The following is a 25,351-nucleotide window of genomic DNA, read 5'->3' as shown; positions in this document are numbered from 1 at the left end:
ATAAGAAAGGGAATTCCAGTAACCCAAACATTAACATCTACAATAATAAGAGTGACTATATTGGAATGCTAAATAAGTAACAGGCATAAACCTGATGATAAAGCACTGGACTCAAAAGAGACCAAAGTAAGACCACCATCACACACATCAAGTATTTTGACATGAATCAGTAAAAGTGCGAATGTAAGTCTATTTATGACTAAAGTCACCATGTTCGAAAACAGATATGGAGAGAGAAAAGGAGGATGATTGGCTTATCTCTCTTCTCAGTGTCCTCTGAGTCATCCTCCTTTTCTCTGATTCTCTCTCTCTCTCTCTTTCTCCCTCTCTCTACCTCCCACGCTTCCTCTTCCTAACCCTCCTTGCCTGTCTTAGTTCAGTTTATCATGCTTCCTCTTCCATCTCTCCCAATCCTTCTCTCTTTGCATCTCTCTCTCTCTCTCTCGGAGCCCCACAACCTCCCACCCCTCAAAATCTCCAGATCACTGTCATGTTCATCATGTTGATGTTGGAGCTATTGCCTTTTGCCAGCTGACTAAGCAAGCACGCATTCCTTCATTTTCTTTTCTTTCCCACCTCCTTACCTTTCTAATCCCCTCCCTTTTTTCTGAGTCCCACATTACACAGGGGTTGTTCTCCTGTTGAGAGTATTAGTGTTGCTGCTATCACCTTTCCCCAGCCGATCGAGTGTGCCAAGCCCCCTATCCCGCTCCATAGTCGCTGTATTTCCAGCTGTGAGTGGGGACGGCTGTACCCCAGGGCCAGAGGAAGATGAGGCATTCGCCGATGAAGCCAGGTTTGATTTGGAAAGTGATGGCAATGTCCCAGTCATGAGTGTCCCTGCCCCTCCTTCCTTTGTTGGGAAGTAGTTGTGAAGCTGGTAGAGAGAGGCACGGTCAATTGTTCCGTACATGGGTGGCTTGCCTTCCCTGCCCAGTGTGTACATGGAAATGTCCCCAATTCCTCCTCCTCCTGAATGTGTGTGTGGGTTTGGCAAAGTAGCCACTGAGAATGGTGGTGGGCCAGTGGCCAGTGGTGGGCTGAAGTTTTTGACACCAAGGCCAGGAGGTGAGGGGTCGCATGAACGTGGTGGCTCAGCTGTAGAGCGTGAACTGGAGCGTGAGGAACGGCGGCCCCTACGGAAGCGGTAAGAGGGTAGCCGCAGCACAGCTGATGTAGTGCTGTGGAAGAGATCAGCACGTGAGCGGCAACGCAACTCCTTGTTGCGTTCGATATATATGTTTACGGCTAGCACACCCACCACCTCAGCTAGGATGAATGACAGGCCACCAAAGTAAAAAGACCAGCCATAAGAGTAGTGCCACTTCTTGTCTTCATCCTTCTTTGGTGAGATGTCGCTCAGTGCCGCTGAGATGTACACAATCACACCAATGATGTTACTCAGACCTAGTTACATTTAAACAAACAAACAAACAAACAAAAAAAGAATGTTAATATATAGAATATTAGCTATCTTGCTGAAGAATACCACAGAAGTCTATTAATAGAGTTTGTACTGTTACACTGTTAATTATGTAACATTCTGTTAGATATGTAAATGATGCATGATAATTTCATTCTACATCAACATTGGCAGATTTGGGTGCCATTTGTAAGCATTTCATAGAGAAATCTCATCTCTCCATATCAATAAAACTCATGAATTATAGCCTATCCAAAATCCTTTATACCCCTGTCAGTAAGCTCAGTTGTTTTTTGCTCAACAGTTCTTTTATCCAAAGATAGGCAGGATTATAATAATTATAATAATAATTATTATAATTATTATTAATAAGGCGGCACAGTGGTGTAGTGGTTAGCGCTGTCGCCTCACAGCAAGAAGGTCCGGGTTCGAGCCCCGTGTTCAGCGAGGGCCTTTCTGTGTGGAGTTTGCATGTTCTCCCCGTGTCCGCGTGGGTTTCCTCCGGGTGCTCCGGTTTCCCCCACAGTCCAAAGACATGCAGGTTAGGGTAACTGGTGACTCTAAATTGACCGTAGGTGTGAATGTGAGTGTGAATGGTTGTCTGTTTCTATGTGTCAGCCCTGTGATGACCTGGTGACTTGTCCAGGGTGTACCCCGCCTTTTGCCCGTAGTCAGCTGGGATAGGCTCCAGCTTGCCTGCAACCCTGTAGAACAGGATAAAGCGGCTACAGATAATGAGATGAGATGAGATATTATTAATAATTATAATAATAATTCAGCTCATCATGTTTAGAAAAAGAAGGGTTGCACATATGATGCCAAGAACACCATATGAAGCATTGTGATATGAGGCTGCTACTCTGCAAACAGTACTAGGGAATTGCATGTCATTGAAGGAAAAATGAATGGACCAATGTACCACAATAAGATAAGATAAGATAGCCTTTTATTATCCCACAAGGGGAAATTTACATTGTTACAGCAGCAAAATATATAAAGAAAAAAAGATAAGACAGTGGAGTAGTGCAAAAGTACTAAGTATACAAAAAAGGATAGTATATATATATATATATATATATATATATATATATATATATATATAAGAAATAAACTACAAATTTAGAGTTAAAAAAATTAACAAATTTGCATAAATTAAATGGTGTGCAGATATATAGTTAACATAAGTGTATTACAAGTGTTTACTGAGGGCGAAGATAGTGATAGATAAAATAAGAGGCATTGGCATTGCACATATCCTTGAAGAACCAGCGCATCAAGAGTGTTGACGAAAACATTGTAAAATATGCTATCAAAGAGGAAACATGGGCACAACTGGAGGACATCGACGAGGACTATGACTCACTTACCCAGAAGATCAAAGCATGCATTCGAAAGGTGCAAGTTCCCACCCCGAAGGAAGATAATGGAAGGATCTCAGAGAAGACAAAGAAACTGATGGAGAAAAGGAAGAATATGAAAAGCAATATCGAAGATCATCTAGAATATTCCATTCTCTGCAAACGTATTTGACACAATCTCAAGGAAGACCTCCAAAACTTCAAGATGAAGAAGCTGATCCGGGCGGCAGAGGAACGGAAAAGTTTGAAAAAATGCAAGCGAGAAATGGCACAATACAGAACAGAAGTGACGGCTCTCAAAACCAAGGAGGGGAACACCACCACCGACAAAGGGGAAATGAAAATGATCATTGATACGTTTTACATGAACCTTTTTAAGTCATCGATCACAATCGATCCTCCTCCGTCACAAACATCACAAGCGGTGCCAGAAATTCTGACATGTGAAGATGAAAATGCCCTCAAAATGATGAAAGGTGACAAATCTCCAGGAAAGGATGGCATAAACATGGAATCACTTCGAAGCAGTGGAGAGGCTCTTTGGAAAGTTCTCGCGATATGGTTCAATCAATATATGATGGAAGGGAAGGTACCATCACTTTGGAAACAATCAAAAGCCATCCTGTTGCACAAGAAGGGTGATCGAGAAGACCTGCAAAATTATCGGCTAATATGCCTGCTGTCTCATCTCTACAAACTCTTCACTAAAATCATAGTCAACAGACTATCACAACAACTTGATGAGCAACAGCCGAGAGAGCAGGTTGGCTTTCATAGGAAATGCAGCACGATTGACCATATATTTACCCTTACCCAACTTTTGGAATGTGCGAGGGAATACAACTTTCCTCTGTGCGTCGCTTTCGTGGATTACGAAAAAGCAGGGGCGATTCTAGCGTCTGAACTTTGGGGGTGCTTAGCCCCCAGAGCTGACAGAGGCACCTGACTTGAACGACAGTGTTTCCACATTTATTCCGCATTTAGACTAGACTTAACTAGACAAGAAGACTAGACTAGACAAGACTAGACTTATGCAATGTTTTAACAGAAGCTGACCCAATAAACTATGATATCTACACATTTACAACCACTGACACAAATATTTACGTTATATTTTTAACTAAACAAGACCTACTACTGCATTTGTAATGTTGGAGCTATTCATTTTGAACAGTGGTAATTGTTAATTAATGTGTTATTGTGTATTGTGTAATAAGTGTGTATTATTATGATTTTACATTAGTTTACATTAGTAAACACTATGTTACATTAAATAAAATTGACTAACACACGGTGGTCTAGCACCGTAGCACTTGTGCAGCTCTGCACAAAAGTATCTCGATATGGATGATAAATGTCGTTTTTATCATTCTGTTCATAGACCAGGGAACATCAATATTGCATTATGCATATTATTGTGTTGTGTTTAACAATTGTAACTCCAGTCCGTACTTTCACATCTCGCTATGTCAGTAATACTCAGGTGCTACTTTGAGTTCCTCATCGGCGTGGAATCCAGTTTAAAAAAACACCATGTCGTAGCAAGCACTCGCGCGGACAGGCAACCCAATCAGAGGGGACGCAAGGGGGGGGGGAGGTATTTTACTGCTCATAGAACTATCACGTAACAGGTGAATTCAAGAACACACACGCCCGCGCTGCCGCGCACACATTCATTGCGCAGTGCGCGAGGGCACTTATTTCTGAAAATTACTTCCAAAAGCAGTGTTTTTGAGGGTGCTGAGCTAGGGGGTGCTCAGCTCGTTTTTGGGGGTGCTTGAGCACCCCCAAAAATAGGCTAAACACGCCCCTGCGAAAAAGCCTTTGATAGCGTCAAGATAAATGCAGTACTGAAATCTCTACACACACAAGGAGTCGAGCCTCAGTAGAACTCACACCAGGCCCTGGGATCATATCACTCCTGTTCTGTACAACCTGCACTGGCTCCCAGTTAAATACCTTATTCAGTACAAAATTATCTTACTTGTTTACAAATCCCTACATAACCTGGCCCATCCCTATTTATCAAATCTCCTAACTCCATATCAGTTACCTTTAAATCTTCGCTCCACAGATGCCCACCTATTAGCAGTCCCTTACTCTTGGCTCTGCTCTATGGGTGACAGGGCTTTCAGTGTAAATGGCCCTAAGCTGTGGAATGCCCTGCCAGCATTGTGCCAGTGCTCAACACTGTCCTCTTTCAAAACACAGCTAAAAACACATCTCTTTAGCTTGGCCTTTTCTCTTTGATTTTTAATAACGTTGTTGTTATTATTATTGATTTCTTATTATTTTATTATTGTTGTTTGTGGCAGCGGGGGCGTGGTCAAGCACCAGTCTGTGACAGGAGGGTGGAGTCAGGGAAGGTAAGTGCCAGAATCACTACACCTGATGGCAATTAACCTGTGTTTGTGTGTGTCTTCCCAGTGACCGCGGCCTATTTAAGGAGGGAGAGCGAGAGCAGAGGAGCTCATCCAGGGACGAGACGCTGGTGTGTGTGTCTCTGTGTGTTTGAAATATAGATATTGTTAGACTGAAAAGTCTGGCAATAAAGCCTCTGTTTACACGTGATCTCTGTCCTGCCGTCCTCTGTGCACCACCCACACGTATTGAACCGTTACAGTGGTGCCGAAACCCAGGGATCCAGAGTGGAGCACCAACCAAGCAGCCCCATGGAGTCCTCCCCGTTCGCCAACCTGGTCCACGCCCTCGCCACGGCCCAGCAAAACCAGCACCAGGCGCTCGTCACCCTCCGGAAGGAACAAGAGCGGCGCTTCGAAGCCCTGGTGTTGGCCCAGCAGGAAGACCGCGAGGCGTTCCGGCACCTCCTCGCGTCGGCGGGGTCCGCCAGTGCTCCGGCCACGGGCCCGTCTCCCCTCACCGTCACCAAGATGGGCCCACAGGACGACCCGGAGGCGTTCATCACACTATTCGAACAGGTTGCAGAAGCCTCGGGGTGGTCGATGGAGCAGTGCGCGGCGCGCCTCCTCCCCCTCCTAACGGGAGAGGCACAGCTGGCCGCGCTACAGCTCCCTGCCAACCGCCGGCTGGCCTACGCGGACCTCCGCCGGGCCGTCCTCCAGCACATGGGGCGCACTCCAGAGCAACAGCGCCAGCGCTTCCGCGCTCTGCGCTTGGAGGAAGTCGGCCGGCCATTCGCGTTCGGCCAGCAGCTCTGGGACACCCGCTGGTGGTGGCTGATGGCCGACGACCGCAATGCCGAGGGGATCATCGACCAGGTGGTGCTGGAACAGTTCATCGCTCGCTTACCCGCAGGAACCGCAGAGTGGGTCCAGTGCCTCCGCCCGGCGTCGCTGGATCAGGCAGTCGAGCTGGCGGAGGATCATTTGGCGGCTGTTCCGGTGGCAGGACAGCAGATGGCGTCTACTCTTCTCTCCTCTTCTCTCTTTCTCTCTCTCTCCCCTCCTTCTGTGTCCCGTCCTCGCCCCATTCCCCCACCGCGGAGACGGGGGCCGGCACCACCCCAGCCGGCCCGCCGCACCCGTGGTGCCCTCCCATTTCTCCCTTCTGTGTCTGTCTCTCCCCCCCCTCAGGTGAGTGAGCCCCAGAACACCGGTGCAGAGAGAAAGCCCGGGCCGGTTTGCTGGTGCTGCGGGCAGCCGGGCCACCTTCAACAACAGTGCACAGCAATGGAAGTGGGCACGGTGGTTCGGATCCCTGATGCGCCAGAGGCCGCCCTCGATCGGGCCGGAGCGTATCGCATACCGGTGAGTATCCAAGGGGCTACATATCAGGCGTTGGTGGATTCGGGTTGTAATCAGACCTCAATTCGTCAAAGCCTGGTGCAAAACAAGGCATTGGGGGGAGCACAGGGGGTGAAGGTGTTGTGTGTGCATGGGGATGTTCACAGCTGCCCTTTGGTGTCAGTCCACATTTTTTTCAGAGGGGAAAAATTTATAGTGAAGGCAGTGGTTAATCCTCGCCTTACCCACTCTTTAATTTTGGGGACTGATTGGCCGGGATTTCGGGGGTTAATGACACGCTTAGTAAAGAGTGGGTCCTGCCATTTGACAGGGGGAGGTCCCGGTGTCGCTTTGGCGGGAGCAGCTGTCACAGAGCCGTCTATGTCATCTCCGCGTCAGAGTGAGGAGCTGCCGGCTCCTCCTCTCTCTATTGAGGAATCCCTCGCGGATTTCCCATTAGAACAATCGCGAGACGAGACTCTGCGACATGCGTTTGACCAAGTGAGGGTAATCGATGGTCAAACACTCCAGCCGAACGCCACCCCGTCCTTCCCCTACTTCACAATTATGAAGGATAGGTTATACCGAGTGATGCAGGACACTCAAACTAAAGAGCGAGTCACACAGCTTTTGATTCCGAAGAGCCGCCGGGAATTGGTATTCCAGGCGGCTCACTTTAATCCCTTGGCTGGACACTTAGGGCAGGATAAGACACGAATAATGGCCCGATTCTATTGGCCGGGGATTCGCGGCGATGTTCGTAGGTGGTGTACGGCATGCCGCGAATGCCAGTTAGTAAATCCAGCGGCCATTCCAAAAGCACCTTTGCGCCCTCTTCCATTGATCGAGACCCCGTTTGAGAGAATTGGGATGGATCTCATCGGGCCATTAGATCGGTCAGCACGAGGGTACCGCTTTATATTAGTTCTGGTGGATTATGCAACGCTATACCTGGAAGCAGTGCCTCTGTGCAATATCTCAGCACGCAGTATCGCAGAGGCACTCTTCCGCGTTATCTCCCGAGTCGGAATCCCGAAAGAAATTCTGACTGATCAAGGCACTACATTTATGTCACGGACACTGCACGAACTGTATGGGTTATTGGGAATTAAGCCGATCCACACCAGTGTGTATCACCCACAAACGGACGATTTAGTGGAACGATTCAATCGCACCCTCAAAAATATCATTAAAAAATTCGTAAGTTAGGACGCACGTGATTGGGATAAGTGGCTCGAACCCTTGTTGTTCTCAGTGCGAGAGGTTCCCCAAGCCTCCACGGGGTTCTCCCCGTTCGAATTATTATATGGGCGTAAGCCGCGCGGCATCCTAGACGTGCTGCGGGAAGATTGGGAGGAGGGACCTTCAGAAAGCAAGAACAAAATTCAATCCGTTATGGACCTGCACGCAAAACTCCACACGCTCACCCACCTAACTCAGGAGAATTTGCGGCAGGCCCAGGAACGGCAAGCCTGTCTGTACAACAAGAGTACGCGCCTTAGGGAGTTCACCCAGGGAGATAAAGTACTCGTACTGTTACCCACTTCGAGCTCCAAATTGATCGCCAAGTGGCAAGGGCCCTTTGAGGTCACACGGCGAGTCGGGGATGTCGACTATGAGGTGAGGCGAACGGACAGGGGTGGGGCACTACAAATTTACCACCTCAACCTGCTTAAACTCTGGAATGAAGAGGTCCCCGTGGCATTGGAGTCGGTGGTTCCGGAGAAGGCGGAGCTGGGACCAGAGGTTCAAAAGAGGGCATTGGCATCACGCACCTCTCCGGTCCCCTGTGGAGACCACCTCTTCCCGACCCAACTCACGGAGGTTGCCCAGTTGCAGACCGAGTTTTCGGATGTGTTCTCGCCCTTGCCCGGTCGCACCAACCTCATAGAGCACCACATAGAGACGCCCCCGGAGGTAGTAGTGCGTAGCCGCCCTTACAGGTTGCCCGAACACAAAAAAAAGGTGGTTCGGGAAGAACTTCAGACCATGCTCGAAATGGGCATCGTCGAGGAGTCCCACAGTGACTGGAGCAGCCTGGTGGTCTTGGTACCCAAGGCCGATGGGTTGGTCCGGTTCTGTGTGGACTACAGAAAAGTCAATGCGGTGTCTAAATTCGATGCGTACCCGATGCCTCGTATTGATGAGTTGCTCAATCGACTCGGCACTTCTCGCTTTTATTCGACGCTGGATTTGATGAAGGGATATTGGCAGATCCCCTTGACTCCACTATCCCGAGAGAATACGGCCTTTTCCACACCGTTTGGTTTACACCAATTCGTCACCCTTCCCTTTGGGCTGTTTGGGGCGCCCGCTATGTTTCAGCGGCTGATGGACAGAGTCCTCCGCCTTCATGCCACTTATGCGGCCGCCTATCTGGATGATATTATCATCTATAGTAATGACTGGCAGAGGCACCTCGAACATCTGAGGGCCGTCCTTAGGTCGCTGAGACGAGCGGGGCTCACAGCCAACCCAAAGAAGTGTGCGATTGGGCGGGTGGAAGTACGGTATCTGGGCTTCCACTTGGGCAACGGGCAGGTGCGTCCCCAAATTAATAAGACGGCAGCGATTGCGGCCTGCCCGAGGCCCAAGACCAAAAAGGGGGTGAGACAGTTCCTGGGGCTGGCTGGCTATTACCATAGGTTTATACCTAATTATTCGGACGTCACCAGCCCGCTGACTGACCTCACTAAAAAGGGGGCACCAGATCCGGTCCAGTGGACGGAGCAATGCCAGCGGGCTTTTTCTGAAGTGAAGGCTGCACTGTATGGGGGGCCACTTTTACACTCCCCTGACTTTTCTCTCCCCTTTGTGTTGCAGACTGATGCATCAGACAGAGGGCTGGGGGTGGTTTTGTCCCAGGAGGTGGAGGGGGAGGACCGCCCTGTCCTGTACATTAGCAGGAAGCTGTCAGTGTGTGAGGGGCGCTATAGCACGATCGAGAAAGAGTGTCTGGCGATCAAGTGGGCGGTCCTCGCCCTCTGTTACTACCTGCTGGGGAGCCCTTTCACCCTCTGCTCAGACCACGCGCCCCTCTAGTGGCTCCACCACATGAAAGATGCCAACGCGTGGATCACCCGTTGGTATCTGGCACTCCAACCCTTCAATTTCAAGGTGGTCCACAGGCCGGGGGCGCAGATGGTCGTGGCGGACTTCCTCTCCCGTCAAAGGGGGGGGGAGTCGGCTGCAGGCCAGACAGCTGCCCGGCCTGAGTCGGGTGGTGGGGGTATGTGGCAGCGGGGGTGTGGTCAAGCGCTCGTCTGTGACAGGAGGGCGGAGTCAGGGAAGGTAAGTGGCAGAATCACTACACCTGACAGCAATTAACCTGTGTTTGCATGTGTCTTCCCAGTGACCGCGCCCTATTTAAGGAGGGAGAGCGAGAGCAGAGGAGCTCATCCCGGGACGAGACGCTGGTGTGTGTGTCTCTGTGTGTTTGAAATATAGATATTGTTAGACTGAAAAGTCTGGCAATAAAGCCTCTGTTTACACCTGATCTCTGTCCTGCCGTCCTCTGTGCTCCACCCACATGTATTGAACTGTTACACTGTTATTTTATTGTTTTTTATTGTTTGTTTTTTACTGTTCAGTGTCCTTGGGTACCTTGAAAGGCACTTATAAATAAAATGTATTATTATTAGTAGTAGTAGTACATAAATGTGCTGAAAGAAGCCAACTCTGGATGTACAACAGATATCGAAGTACTATCATCACCTGTGACAGTCCCAGTTGGAAAAGGTGTCAAACAAGGGGACACCATCTCTCCAAAACTCTTCATCGCGTGTCTTGAATCCATCATCCGAAAGGTCAAGTGGGATGGAGGTATAAACATTAACGGAGAGATACTGACACACCTCAGATTCACAGACGACATCGCTCTCATTGCATCCACCACAGGTCAACTTCAGAATATGCTTAACGAGCTGGACAAACATAGCACAGCCGTTGGCCTCAAGATGAACCGCACCAAAACCAAGTACATGCAGTCTGACAATGTAGCACGTGGAAGAGTGATTGTGGGAAGCAATGAAATAGAAGAGGTGGAAGAGTATACATACTTGGGACATACAGTAAACATGAAACGCGATCAGGGTACAGAAATCTCCCGAAGGATCCGAGCAGGATGGAAGGCGTTCACCTCCATCAAAGAAGTCAAGTCAAGTTTATTTGTATAGCGCTTTTAACAATAAACATTGTTGCAAAGCAGCTTTACACAATTTGAACGACTTAAAACATGAGCTAATTTTTTCCCTAATCTATTCCCAATGAGCAAGCCTGTGGCGACGGTGGCAAGGAAAAACTCCCTCAGACGACATGAGGAAGAAACCTTGAGAGGAACCAGACTCAAAAGGGAACCCATCCTCATTTGGGCAACAGCAGACAGCATGACTATAATATTAACAGTTTTAACAAGAAGTCAGTTTCATTGATGTTATAAACTCTTCATTGATGGGAACTTGAGTGCAAAACTGTTCATGACAACTGCAGTCCTAAAAGTAGCAAGTCAACTGTAGTCCTCAGCCATAAAAGCATTACTGTAAGAGTCCAGAGTGTCCTCCAAGTGTGACTTTCAACTGTCCTCATGGGGCCATCCTCCACAGCAGCAATGCGATGAGACTCCAACCAGACACAGGGCACCAGGATGGATCAGGCAGGTCTGAGGAGCAGAAGAGGTCAGCATATTGATCCCAGGACCAACATGTAACTCAGAGGGACAGATTTTTTTTTTGGGGGGGGAGGAGAGAGAGGGGGAGAGAAAACACAGGTTGTTAGGTATGCCCAATGTCACCTGAATAAGTAGGAACAGTATACATATTGCACTGAGTACAAGCAGGGACTCCAGCAACTAACTATGACAGCATAATTAAAAGGGGAGAGCCTAGAAGGTAACACAGGCATGAGGGAGCCCCAGGACATAAAGCAGCCAGCCACTACACCATCAACAAACTCGAGTGAGCAAGCGAGTGGGGACTGACAGCATCCATACATCCCAGTTTACCAAAACACTCTATGTCTGAGGACCCTCAAGATCTACACCTTTACCTCATAAACAACATTAACACAAGGCTTGATGAAACAGATATGTTTTCAGCCTAGACTTAAACACTGAGACTGTGTCTGATTCCTGAACACTACTTGGAAGGCTGTTCCATAACTGTGGGGCTTTGTAAGAAAAGGCTCTGCCCCCTGATATAGCTTTCACTATACGAGGTACCAACAGATAGCCTGCACCTTTTGATCCAAGTAGGAGTGGCGGGTCATAGAGGAGCAGAAGTTCACTCAGGTACTGTGGTGCGAGACCATTTAGTGCTTTAAAGGTCAATAATAGTACTTTATAATCAATACGAAATTTGATTGGGAGCCAATACAGTGTGGATAAGACAGGGGTGATGTGGTCATATTTTCTAGTTCTAGTAAGGACTCTTGCTGCTGCATTTTGAACTAACTGGAGCTTGTTTATGCACTTATTGGAACATCCAGACAGTAAGGCATTACAATAATCCAACCTGGAGGTAACAAAATCATGAACTAGTTTTTCCGTGTCACTTAGTGACATTAAACTTCTTATCTTAGCAATATTTCTGAGATGAAAGAAAGCTATCCGGGTGATGTTATCAATGTGAGTTTCGAATGAAAGACTGGGGTCAATAATCACTCCGAGGTCTTTTACTGCTGCACGTGAAGAAACAGAAAGGCCATCCAGAGTTACTATGTAATCAGAAAACTTACTTCTAGCTGCATGTGGTCCTAGTACAAGCACTTCAGTCTTGTCAGAGTTAAACAGAAGGAAGTTAATAAGCATCCAGTGTCAATGTCCTTTACACATTCCTCAATTCTATTAAGCTGGTGTCTCTCATCAGGTTTTGCAGAAACATACAACTGTGTGTCATCAGCATAACAGTGGAAACTAATACAATGTTTACAAATAATATCACCCAGAGGTAACATATATAAAGAAAAAAGCAGTGGACCCAAGACAGAACCTTGTGGAACACCAAACTTTACCTCAGTACGTCTAGAAATATCACCATTTATATCAACATACTGATAACGATCAGTTAAATAAGACCTGAGCCAGGAGAGGGCCGTTCCCTTAACTCCCACAACATTTTCTAGTCTATCCAGGAGAATGGAATGATCAATGGTATCAAATGCTGCACTAAGGTCAAGCAACACAAGCAGCGAGATACAGCCCTGATCAGATGCCAACAGTAGGTCATTTACTACTTTAACCAAAGCTGTCTCTGAGCTATGATTAGGTCTAAATCCTGACTGATACATTTCATGGATGCTATTCCTATGTAAATATGAGCATAACTGCTGTGCTACAGCTTTTTCAAGGATCTTGGAGATAAAGGGGAGGTTTGATATTGGTCGATAATTGGACAGCTGACAGGGATCAAGGTCAGGTTTTTTAATCAGGGGTTTGATAACTGCTAGTTTAAAGGATTTGGGTACATAGCCAATTGTAAGAGAAGAATTTATTATTTTTAGAAGTGGTTCAATTACTTCAAGTATTATCTCTTTGAATAGACGTGTAGGTAAGGGATCTAGTACGCAAGTTGAGGCTTTTGATACCGAGATTAATGAAAGTAATTCAGTTTATTTAAGGGGAGTAAAACATTCTAATTGATGATCTGATACAGTTATACTGTTAACTACAGGGTCACTTACATTGTTTGACCTTAAATTAGTAGTTTGAATTTTTTGTCGGATATTCTCAATTTTGTCATGAAAAAAAAAATTCATGAAATCGTTGCTACTACATACTGCAGGTATGCATGTGTCTATAGTGGACTTATTCCTGGTTAATTTTGCTACAGTATTAAATAGGAATCTAGGATTATTTTTGTTATCTTCTGTTAGGGAGGAGAAATATGTTGATCTCGCAGCACTAAGAGCTTTTCTATACTTCAGGAAGCTCTCCTTCCATGCTAATTTGAACACTACCAATTTTGTTTGACGCCATTTACATTCCAATTTTCGAGTGGTCTGTTTTAATGTGCGAGTGTCATCAATATACCAGGGTGCTAATTTTTTGTCTCTGACCATTTTCCTTTTAAGAGGAGCTACATTATCTAAGGTATGGCAGAATGTTGACTCTAAGCATTCAGTTGCCTGATCAAGTTCTGCAGGGGCTGACAGTGACCCAATCAAAGTTGATAACTCTGGGAGATCATTTATAAAGCTCTGTGCAGTAGTTGACACGAATGTATGTTTAATACAGTAGCTTGATAAAGTGCATATATTATTACTCAGACATAGTTTGAATGAGATGAGATAGTGATCTGAGATAACTTCGGACTGTGGAAGTATGACTATATTGTCTATGTTTAACCTGGATGTTAGTATTAGATCGAAGGTGTGACCACCATTATTTGTCTGTCCTATGACATTCTGATTAATCCCTACTGAATCTAAAATGGACACAAACGCTGTTTTTAAAGGGTCTTCTGGGTTATCGAAGTGAATATTAAAATCTCCAACAACTAAAGCTTTGTCTAAGGAAATAACCAGATCTGAGATAAAATCTGCAAATTCAGAAAGAAACTCAGAATATGGCCCCGGGGGCCTGTAAATAATAAGTAATGGAATTAACTGGGTAGACTTATTTTTCGAGGCTACATACAGTGGTGCTTGAAAGTTTGTGAACTCTTTAGAATTTTCTATATTTCTGCATAAATAAGACCTAAAACATCATCAGATTTTCACACAAGTCCTAAAAGTAGATAAAGAGAACCCAGTTAAACAAATGAGACAAAAATATTATACTTGGTTATTTATTTATTGAGGAAAATGATCCAATATTACATATCTGTGAATGGCAAAAGTATGTGAACCTCTAGGATTAGCAGTTAATTTGAAGGTGAAATTTGAGTCAGGTGTTTTCAATCAATGGGATGACAATCAGGTGTGAGTGGGCACCCTGTTTTATTTAAAGAACAGGGATCTATCAAAGTCTGATCTTCACAACACATGTTTGTGGAAGTGTATCATGGCACTAACAAAGGAGATTTCTGAAGACCTCTGAAAAAGCATTGTTGATGCTCATCAGGCTGGAAAAGGTTACAAAACCATCTCTAAAGAGTTTGGACTTCACCAATCCACAGGAAGACAGACTGTGTACAAATGGAGGAAATTCAATACCACTGTTACCCTCCCCAGGAGTGGTTGACCAACAAAGATCACTCCAAGAGCAAGGCATATAATAGTCAGAAAGGCCACAAAGGACCCCAGGGTAACTTCTAAGCAACTGAAGGCCTTGCTCAAATTGGCTAATGTTAATGTTTATGAGTCCACCATCAGGAGAACACTGAACAATAATGGTGTGCATGGCAGGGTTGCAAGGAGAAAGTCACTGCTCTCCAAAAAGAACATTGCTGCTCATCTGCAGTTTGCTAAACATCACGTGGACAATCCAGAAGGCTATTGGAAAAATGTGTTGTGGACGGATGAGACCAAAATAGAACTTTTTGTTTCAAATGGGAAGCGTTATGTTTGGAGAAAGGAAAACACTGCATTCCAGCATAAGAACCTTATCCCATCTGTGAAACATGGTGGTGGTAGTATCATGGTTTGGGCCTGTTTTGCTTCATCTGGGCCAGCACGGCTTGCCATCATTGATGGAACAATGAATTCTGAATTATACCAGCGAATTCTAAAAGAAAATGTCAGGACATCTGTCCATGAACTGAATCTCAAGAGAAGGTGGGTCATGCAACAAGACAATGACCCTAAGCACACAAGTCATTCTACCAAAGATTGGTTAAAGAAGAATAAAATTAATGTTTTGGAATGGCCAAGTCAAAGTCCTGACCTTAATTCAATCAAAATGTTGTGGAAGAACCTGAAGTGAGCAGTTCATGTGAGGAAACCCATGTGAGGTGTTCTGTACGGAGGAATGGGCTAAAATTCCTCCAAGCCGGTGTGCAGGACTGATCAACAGTTACCAGAAATGTTTAGTTGCAGTTATTGCTGCACAAGGGGGTCACACCAGATACTGAAAGCCAAGGTTCACATACTTTTGCCACTCACAGATATGTAATATTGGATCATTTTCCTCAATAAATAAATGACCAAGTATAATATTTTTGTCTCATTTGTTTAACTGGGTTCTCTTTATCTACTTTTAAGACTTGTATGAAAATCTGATGATGTTTTAGGTCATATTTATGCAGAAATATAGAAAATTCTAAAGGGTTCACAAACTTTCAAGCACCACTGTACATTATATGAGTATGAAAAACTTCAAATGTATTAAATTTATAACAAGGTTTTTGTGTTACACCTAGATAATCATTATAAATAACCTTGATGCCTCCTCCTCTGCCAGTTAGATGAGGCTGGTGTATATAACTGTATACAGGAGGACTCGCTTCATTTAATGCTATATATTCATTTGGTTTAATCCATGTTTCAGTTAAACAAAGTACATTAAACTCCTGATCAGTAATGAGTTCATTAACCATTAGCGCTTTAGATGTAAGAGATCTAATATTTAATAGCCCCACCTTTAGATCAACAGTGCTGGCAGCAGCTGTACAGTCAGCATGATGTAATTTTATATTGATTAGGTTACTGGAACAAACTCTCTGAATATTTCCACCTTTTTGTTTAGCTCGGGGAACAGACACAGTCTTGATGTAGTGGACCCTGAGTGACGACTCTGTGCAGCTAGCAGACAGTCGGTTTAGCCTGTTTGTCTGCTCCCTGGCCATGGCTCTGGATTGTCAGAAATTAACTAGGCCTGTTCTGAGACTATGACCTATGCTGCAGGAAATGAGAGCAGCATCTTCCCGAGTGGGATGGATACTGTCCTGCCCTAACAGGCCAGCAGTGCCCTCAAAATTAGCCCAATTATCTATAAAGCCCACACTGTTTGCAGAGCACCACCTGGACAGCCAGCAGTTCAGCGACCATAACCTGCTGTAAGCTACGTCGCCACGCCACATTGGGTTGGGGCCAGAGCATACTACAGCATCGGACATTGCCTTCGCTAATTTAAACACCTCTACAAAGTTACTCTTAGTAACCTCAGACTGACAAAGGCGTATATCATTAGCTCCTGCATGGATAACTATCTTTGAGAATCTATGCTTGCCTAGGACCCTAAGATTACCTGCTATGTCCGGCACCCTGGCTCCCGGTATACACCTGACTAAAGCTGCTGGTGCCCCTAAAGGCTGAGCTAATTTCACGTGCCGTATGATAGAGTCCCCTATAACCAGAGCTCTTTCAGGTTTCTCAGTGGGTACATCACTAAGGAGAGCAAACCTGTTCGACACGTGACGTGGAGAGGAGTGGTGCTTCCGTGGGCGAGCCTCAGCGGTAGCTTTGGCTCTACGCTTATACCGCCGAGCCGTCACCCATTCACCCTGCTGTAAGGTCTCTAATGCCGGAGTTGGGGGATTACTAACTCTACCTAGGGCATCCAGACTTTCCTTTGCAGAAACTACACTGTTCTCATGCTCACTGACCTTCTCTAAAGCCTGGACACACGCTTCTAGCACTGTAATCTTCTCCATCAGAGAACTAACTAATCTGCACTTATCACAAATAAAGGTAATAAAGCTATCGCTAGCAACGGAGGAAGAATGACTAAACATCCTGCACTCATCACACTGAACAGGCTGAAGGTGTGCCATGATGAAAGGATTCACATACCTTAATCAAAGATCTGTTGATATTAAAGCAGATCCGATGTGGATGGCCTCCGCTTGTGGTCTTTACGCAGGAGGAGAAAAAAGAAAAAGAAAGCTTCCGGTGGGCGGCACGGTGGTGTAGTGGTTAGCGCTGTCGCCTCACAGCAAGAAGGTCCTGGGTTCGAGCCCGGCGAGGGCCTTTCTGTGTGGAGTTTGCATGTTCTCCCCGTGTCCACGTGGGTTTCCTCCGGGTGCTCCGGTTTCCCCCACAGTCCAAAGACATGCAGGTTAGGTTAACTGGTGACTCTAAATTGACCGTAGGTGTGAATGTGAGTGTGAATGGTTGTCTGTGTCTATGTGTCAGCCCTGTGATGACCTGGCGACTTGTCCAGGGTGTACCCCGCCTTTCGCCCATAGTCAGCTGGGATAGGCTCCAGCTTGCCTGCGACCCTGTAGAAGGATAAAGCGGCTAGAGTTAATGAGATGAGATGAGAAGCGTCCGGTATCGGCGTTCTTCTGAAAAAAAGAAAAAAGCGGAAAAAGGAAAGCGAAAGTGGAAAGTACAAAAAGGAAAGCGACAGTACAATAAAAATGAAGATGATACTGGAAAATTATTTGTAGAAACAAAAAATTAAAAAAGATTAGCAATTAACGTCAACACTCAGGGAAAAAAAGAAGTGCTGACAGCAAGAATGTCCAAGCTCACACGTGCGAAACTGTTTAACAGTACAGCCTTACCCGCGATGCTATGCGGAAGCGAGACTTGGGCCACCACATGAAAAGAGGAGCAAAGACTGAGTATGACCCAAAGGGCCATGGAAAGATGGATGCTGGGAATCTCATTGAGGGAGCACATCAGAAACGAGGTGATACGAGAGAGAAGTGGAATGAACGACATGATCACAGAATACCGGAGACGGAAGCTCAACTGGGCAGGCCATGTCACCAGACTTAAAGACAACCGATGGACTCACGCAATTGTCGAGTAGTATCCAAGGAATTGGAAAAGACCACACGGGCGACCTCCAAAACGATGGAAAGATGAGCTGAACAACAATCTCGGGACAACATGGATGAGAAGGGCATCATCTCATATGGAATGGAGGCACATTGTGGCCAGCGATGGAAACATCTGAAGTCTGGCCAATCCAGGCAAGTGTATTACAAAGGTGGTATTGCATGTGTAAGTATTGCACAGGTATTATTACCAGTATTACCCAGATAGTATTGCACAAGTAAGTCAGTATATTACACAAGAACCATTTTAACCATGTGTTAGCTAGCAGTTTGCTGTAAAGTACTGATGCTGATAGTCAGTGCACACAGTCTACGTTCAGAGGGGTTTCTATGGATGTAGAAGTGATCTGGACAGTATTGTTCATTATTGTGAGGAGTGACTGGTGCTGTGCTTGGTGAAGTGCTGGTTGTACAGTCTCACAGCAGTAGGGAGGAAGGAGCTGCTGTATCTCTCCTTAACACACCGCAGATGGAGGAGCCGGTCACTGAAGGAGCTGCCCAGTGCTGCTACTGTCTCCTGCAGTGGATGGGAGGTGTTCACCATTAAGGATGACAACTTGGCTAACATCCTCCTCTCCCCCACTATATCCACTGAGTCCAATGCACAGCCCAGGACAGATCCTGCCTTCCTAATCAGTTTGTTCAGGTTTTCCTCTCTGCTGTTGTGATGCTGCTTCCCCAACAGACAACTCCATAGAATACGGCTGATGCCACCACAGAGTCATAAAAAGAGTCCAGAAGTGGGCCCTGTACTCCAAAGGCCCTGAGCCTCCTCAGCAGGTGGAGTCTGCTTTGGCCTTTCTTGTACAGGGCGTGTTTGTGTGAGATCAGTCCAGTCCAATTTATTGTTCAGATGAATGCCCAGGTACTTGTAGCTCCTAATGATCTCAATGTCCTTTCCCTGAATGTTCACTGGGGTAGGTGAAGAGAACCTCGTCCTGCGGAAATCCACCATCAGTTCCTTGGTTTTACTTGTATTGATCTGGAGGGAGTTCCGTTGGCACCAGTCCACAAAGTTCCTTGTCAGTTCTCTGTACTCGCCATCATCACCATCTAAGATATAGCCCACAATAGCAGAGTCATCAGAGAACTTCTGTAGATGACAGGTAGTTGTATTGTATCTAAAGTCCACAGTGTAAAGTGTGAACAGAAATGGGGCCAGGATTGTCCCCTGTGGAGCCCGTGCTGCAAAGAATGGTGTCTGACACACAGTCCTTTAGTCTCACATACTGTGGTCTGTTTGTGAGATAGTCCATAGTCCAGGAGGTAAGATGATGGTCCACCCCTGCGCTCTCCATCTTACTCCTCAGAAGAGTCAGCTGGATGGTGTTGAAGGCACTGGATAGATCAAAGAACATGATTCTAACAGTGCTTCCTGCCTTTTCAAGATGAGAGAGAAATCTGTGAAGCAGGTAGATGACTGCATCTTCCACCCCAATGCCTGGCTGGTAGGCAAACTGCAGGGGATCCATAGCTGGCCCCATGAGTGTACGGAGATGTGCCAGAACAAGTCTTTCCAGAGCCTTCATCAGGTGAGAGGTCAGCGCCACTGGTCTATGTCCGTTAAACTCAGTGGGGTGTGCAGTTTTGGTATCGGAACTACACACGACGTCTTCCAAAGGACCGGCACTCTTTCCTGTTTCAGGCTCAAGTTGAAAATGTCCCACACTATTGCACACAGCTGGTCAGCACAATGCCTCAGGAGCCCAGGGTTGATGCCATCAGGACCTGCAGCCTTTCTCACCTTCATCTTACTCAGTACCATCTTGACTTGTCCTCTGTTGAAGGACAAAGAAGAGCACAGCTGAGTGCTCAGTGTTATGCATGGAGGTATGAAGCACTGAGCTGGAGGTATGATGGTTGAGGGGTGCTGAGAGGGTGAGGAGGAGGTCTGTGGGCTGGGTGATGATGACTAGGAAGAGACACACAGTGGGCTGATCTGGGGGGAGGGCTGGTGCCTGATCAAATCTGTTAAAGAAGTTGTTCAGGTCGTTTGCCCATTGCAACTCACCTCCAAGCTGCCTATTGGACTCCTTAAGCCCTGAGATGGTTTTAAGGCCCCTCCAGACTCCACTCACGTTGCTCTGCTGCAGCGGACTTTCCCTTCCCTGATCTTTCTTCTCAGCTCCTTCTGTACCCTCCTCAATTCCTCTCTGTTATACCACAAATTGAGCCCATCAGATATACCCTCATAACTTTGGTGAATTTAAGATGATTTACCAAGAGGAATGGGCAAAAATTAAACCAAAAGCTAATTATTTATTATAACAGACATCCAGAGAGTGTAATTGCCAACAGCTTTGCAGCAAAGTATTAATGCTGTTAATTTGTGGTGTTTATACTTTTTCTCTTATCAATTTTCAAAAAATATATCTTTTTATGCTTATAATATAGATAATACATACTTTTTGTTCATATTTATAAGTAAAAATCAAAAGAGATTGTGTGTGTAAATTTGAAGTGAACATATGCACAAGATTTATTGTAAATCACAAAAACAAAATTGTCTGAATACATAATTTTATTCTGTTTTTCAAATGCAATCAAGCAAGAGGCTTACAAAATTTTAATTCTTCATGCCAGTGTTTTGGATGTATTTGGGTGCATATCTTTGGACATGATGCAATGTCTTTACCAGTAATTTTAGAAACCGTACTCTGTATTTGCTTCCCAAACCTTTAGAAAGTGTCACATTCCCAAATTCAATGTAGTGAAGTCCTCAATATACACACCCCATGACCATATCACAATAATTGAATTCTGTATGTACCAGGTTCTAATTATCGTAAATAAAACAGATACAACAGTAGACACTAAATGATTTTCAAAATCTGAGAAATGCTGTGCTGCTTACATTACACAACTTTTATCACTTGGCATCTGTTGTTTTGTGACTCTAACTGTACAAACAACACAAGTGATTGTGATATGGCTCACACGTAACAAAATCATTCACCTGGAGTGATCCCAGTTGAAGTGTGTCTGATCTTCAAATCCTGCTTTCTTAATAAACAAACAAATAAACAAAAAAACATGGGAGTTGTCTTTCATGTATATGTTTTTTATTTTTTCCCCCTCCCAATTTGGTCACTTGCCAATTCTGATGTGCCAGCTAGCCCTCCCTTATCGTACAGCAACTACCCACCATGGAGAATGAAGGCACATGCATCCTGTGAATTATATGAAGCCAGCCAACTGCATCTTTTTAAACTGCTGCTCATGCTGTGTCACAGGGCAACATAACATGTTTGTAGATAAGTGCTATCTGCCTTCATCCGCATGCATGAGCTCAGAGACACCCACGAATGGCTAGTGTCATTGTGATTGACAGCAGAGAGAGTATGCCATCAAATTGGCATGGCCAATTTTTCGCTCCTTTGGCTCCTGGCCACAGATGACTCTGGCATCCTCAGGATTTAAATGTGTGAGCTCCTGATGATAGTGTGACCAGATAACACCTAACACTCCACTCATATTCAGTAATGTATTAACAAGATCCTTTCTATGGATGCATCTTAGTGTACAAAAATAATCTGGCAGATATGGAAAAGCACAACCATTACATAAACATAACATTACCAAAGCTAGTAGTGTCACACTGTATGTTAAGGTACAGAAGAATAAATTTTATCTAGCCATGTTATTTCCTGTCACCCCAGACTTAAAGCTTTCCGATGGGGGGTGGCACTGGGTTCAAGCAGTGCTGAGGTGTCACAACATTGTACGCTGGCAAACGGGGCAGGTCATGCATGTGGGAAAAAAGGGTAAATGAACTGCCAACAAAACAGACACTGTACTCATAGCACATCATGTCTCAGGGCGTAACAGTGTCCATTAAGGAGGTATAGATAGTTTTCACTGACGTCACGGCATTCCGGGGAATGCCCCCCAGCCGCCATCTTGCAGGGCAAACAAAACGGACCATCGCCACTACCGGCTACGTTATCTCGGACAAATTTATTAAGTTATATAGTCAGTTTTCTAAAATAAAGATCAATGTCGGCAAAATCAAGCAAACGGAAGTATATAGATACATTGGACGACATCTCACGACAACGGTATGCAGCCAAACTGTCCTTGATTGGGGGAATTGACCCCTACGAAGTGGACAAAGAAGCATTTTCAAGTGACTATGCAGGGCTGCCATCCATATCGTATCCTGATATTGTGAACTATTTCGTGAATACTAAAAGCGCCTACACACTTGACGACCTCAAAGCATACAAGTCGCTGGAGTCATACAATTATTTTGTCTGTGGCTGGGTCCGTGAAGTCCACCAAAACAAGTGAGAGCCATGTCCTAATTACAGCCAAGGTATGTACACATTGGAGTTTTAGAGCTCTCAACACTGCATATAAATATGTGTGTATAATATAGAGTTGATTTAAGACAAATTTTACATCCATTAGTGGTATTACAGTACCATGTCAGTATAAACTTTTTAATATAATTAACTGGTATGTAGGCTTGTTACACGATTGTTTATTTAAACAACTTACCACTTATAAAATGATCGGAGCAGACTTTGCTGTGTTTGGAAGGCTGAAAATCCTTGTGGTTGATTCTTGCAAGCCATAGATTTCTCCTTTGTATGCTGAGTTTCTTTGTTTGCTCGCCTTCGTGCTCCCGTACAGTGGGAATTCCATAAAAGCTCCGCTTGACGTCATCATCTGACCTATTACGACAGCCGTGAATACAACAGGTGTGCACCATTGCTAGCTTTAAATAGTAATAATGTAACTATAAATGTAAATAATATATAAATAAATGTAACTCGCGCGTTACAATGTGTGCTCAGTGACCCATACGGTAAGCTTGCCTTACAAGATGGCCGCCACCAGGGAATCCCCGACTCTGTGACGTCATGTGAAAACTATCTATAGCACTTCCTGCATTTGACCAATTTCTACCAAAGGATTCACAAGGCAATTCAGCACCATTATCACTCTCTTGACTGACTCTTAAGTACTCCTGAAAGATTTCATGTCAAAGGGAGCTGAGAAGACTTTCACTGACTTAATTAGTTCAGCATAGCTCCCACTCTGATATACTGATCCATTCCTGGCATTTTTTTTTTGTAGACGTGTTGTGCCTGACAGGACTATGTAATCTCAACAGCAAAGGGATTTAACTCTGGTTGCCGTCATTTCCAAAACCAAAAAAAAAACCCTGACTCCAGAGATTATCATGCTGGAGGATATAGATTACTGGCAACACCTTGTGATCAGTTTTGCATGAGAGAAGTAGCATTACTGAGGTTCCAAAAGAGCCCTGGATGAGTGACAAACATACGGGTTTTCTATGTCTCTATTTTTTTAAAAATTGGTTTTATTGCTATCTCATCTTAATTTATGAATCCATCATCCATGATCCATATTATGTGTTCTACAACTTGAGACGTTGGCTTTGTCTGAACTCACTCACTCATTCACTACTCTCTATAGAGTCCTTTATATAGAGTCCTCTATATAGAATTTCCTATATAGTGAGTACACTATATAGGAAATTCTATATAGAGGACAATATAGTGAGCTCATTGGTAAAATGAAAAAAAAAAAAAAAAACACCTTCAGACACTACTCTGCCATGCCGTTATTTACGTCATTTCTGTCACACAATAAAAACGTGCCATAGCTGGTGGGTTTTCAAAATAATAAATACATATTATACTGAGTGTATTTCCCACATTAATAAATGCAAAGTACTTTGTGTCTGCTGCATCTTTCAGTTATTTTAAATCAAGCTTGAATACTTTCTTCTTTGTCGCTACCTTTTATAAAATCAAATTTGAGGCTTTTGATTAATTCCTCGTGCTGCACTGTAACTTTTATTCTTGTATTTTATCTGTTTTATTCTATTTTAGTTTTTTTTTCTATTCTCTTACGATTTTTAATTGTACTTGAATGTCCATTTATAATGTGTTTCTTCCTCTGTCCATTCACCCCAACACACTTTTTTTTCTTTCAGCATGACTGTAATGTATGATGGTATATATTGCTTGGTTAGTGACCATTGGTTGTACACTACTTTTCACGGTGCATTGTGGGATACTATGAGTCCACTATATAGGATGTAATAATTCTCACTATACATTCAGACAGCACTACAAAATGGCGAACTCACTATATAGTCCACTATATAGTGAGTAGTGAGTGATTTTGGACACAGGGATTGTGTCAGACTGAAAAGCCCATTTCACATCCCAGGCATGAAAAGCTTTCATCCAATGGCTATGTGGAGAGGATGGCAGGGCAAATACAATTGCTTACATTTCTTGGCCAAGCCTGATCACTTCCCAGAGCAAATAGAAGGTGTTGGCATTCTTTTATAATTCTTTTATATGCACTAAATTATTTTATATGCACTTTTACATACACATATAATGATATAAGAAGAGACCCAAAGGGACTCAACTGAGGGAAAGAAATCCTCTGTTTATCTTCCAGAAAAACTCAGCCATTGGTTCATTGTACCAGTTCAAATTTTTTAATGCGTCATCTATCCTCACACTAGTCGTTCTGCAGGATGGCTCATCACCATCAGCCCTGACTGTCAAACTATATATGGCCTTAACTCCAGACAAAGCATTATGTGCTATGTATTCTTGTCTTTACCTATAGTGGAAATATAATCTTTTGCATTACATCAACTGTTATGTTCATACTGAGGCCAAGTTTACATTAGACCGTATCTGTCTCGTTTTCTTCGCGGATGCACTGTCCGTTTACATTAAACCGCCTGGAAACGCCGGGAAACGGGAATCCGCCAGGGTCCACGTATTCAATCCAGATCGTGTCTGATCCGGTGCTGTGTAAACATTGAGATACGCGGATACGCTGAGCTGAGCTCTAGCTGGCGTCATCATTGGACAACGTCACTGTGACATCCACCTTCCTGATTCGCTGGCGTTGGTCATGTGACGCGACTGCTGAAAAACGGCGCGGACTTCCGCCTTGTATCACCTTTCATTAAAGAGTATAAAAGTATGAAAATACTGCAAATACTGATGCAAATACTGCCCATTGTGTAGTTATGATTGTCTTTAGGCTTGCCATCCTTCCACTTGCAAGTGGTAAGTGATGTGCGCTGGGATCACACACACAGCGGCTCAGTCCCGAAAACACTGCTTGTGCACTTCACTCGCGCGCTGTGTGAGCTGCGCAGGGCCGGAGTGCACACCCTCCAGAGGGCACTCGCTGTTCAGG

At 44.8% G+C, this 25,351-nt stretch overlaps 1 protein-coding gene across 1 annotated transcript in view; it reads right to left on the bottom strand.

Annotated features, from left to right (window-relative positions):
* Window positions 1-619: 619 nt before the first annotated feature.
* cacng8a (calcium channel, voltage-dependent, gamma subunit 8a) overlaps window positions 620-25,351 on the bottom strand; it is a 57,520-nt gene continuing 32,788 nt past the window's right edge. The window contains exon 5 of the mRNA XM_060904075.1: window positions 620-1,407. Within this exon, the coding sequence (XP_060760058.1) occupies window positions 620-1,407 (788 nt within the window). The remainder of the gene's footprint in view (window positions 1,408-25,351) is intronic.

The sequence above is a fragment of the Neoarius graeffei genome, chromosome 22 (genome assembly GCF_027579695.1).
Source record: "Neoarius graeffei isolate fNeoGra1 chromosome 22, fNeoGra1.pri, whole genome shotgun sequence".
In the NCBI taxonomy this organism is placed as follows: domain Eukaryota; kingdom Metazoa; phylum Chordata; class Actinopteri; order Siluriformes; family Ariidae; genus Neoarius; species Neoarius graeffei.
Note: the sequence above shows the minus strand (reverse complement) of the source record. Positions and strands in the feature narration are given on the sequence as shown.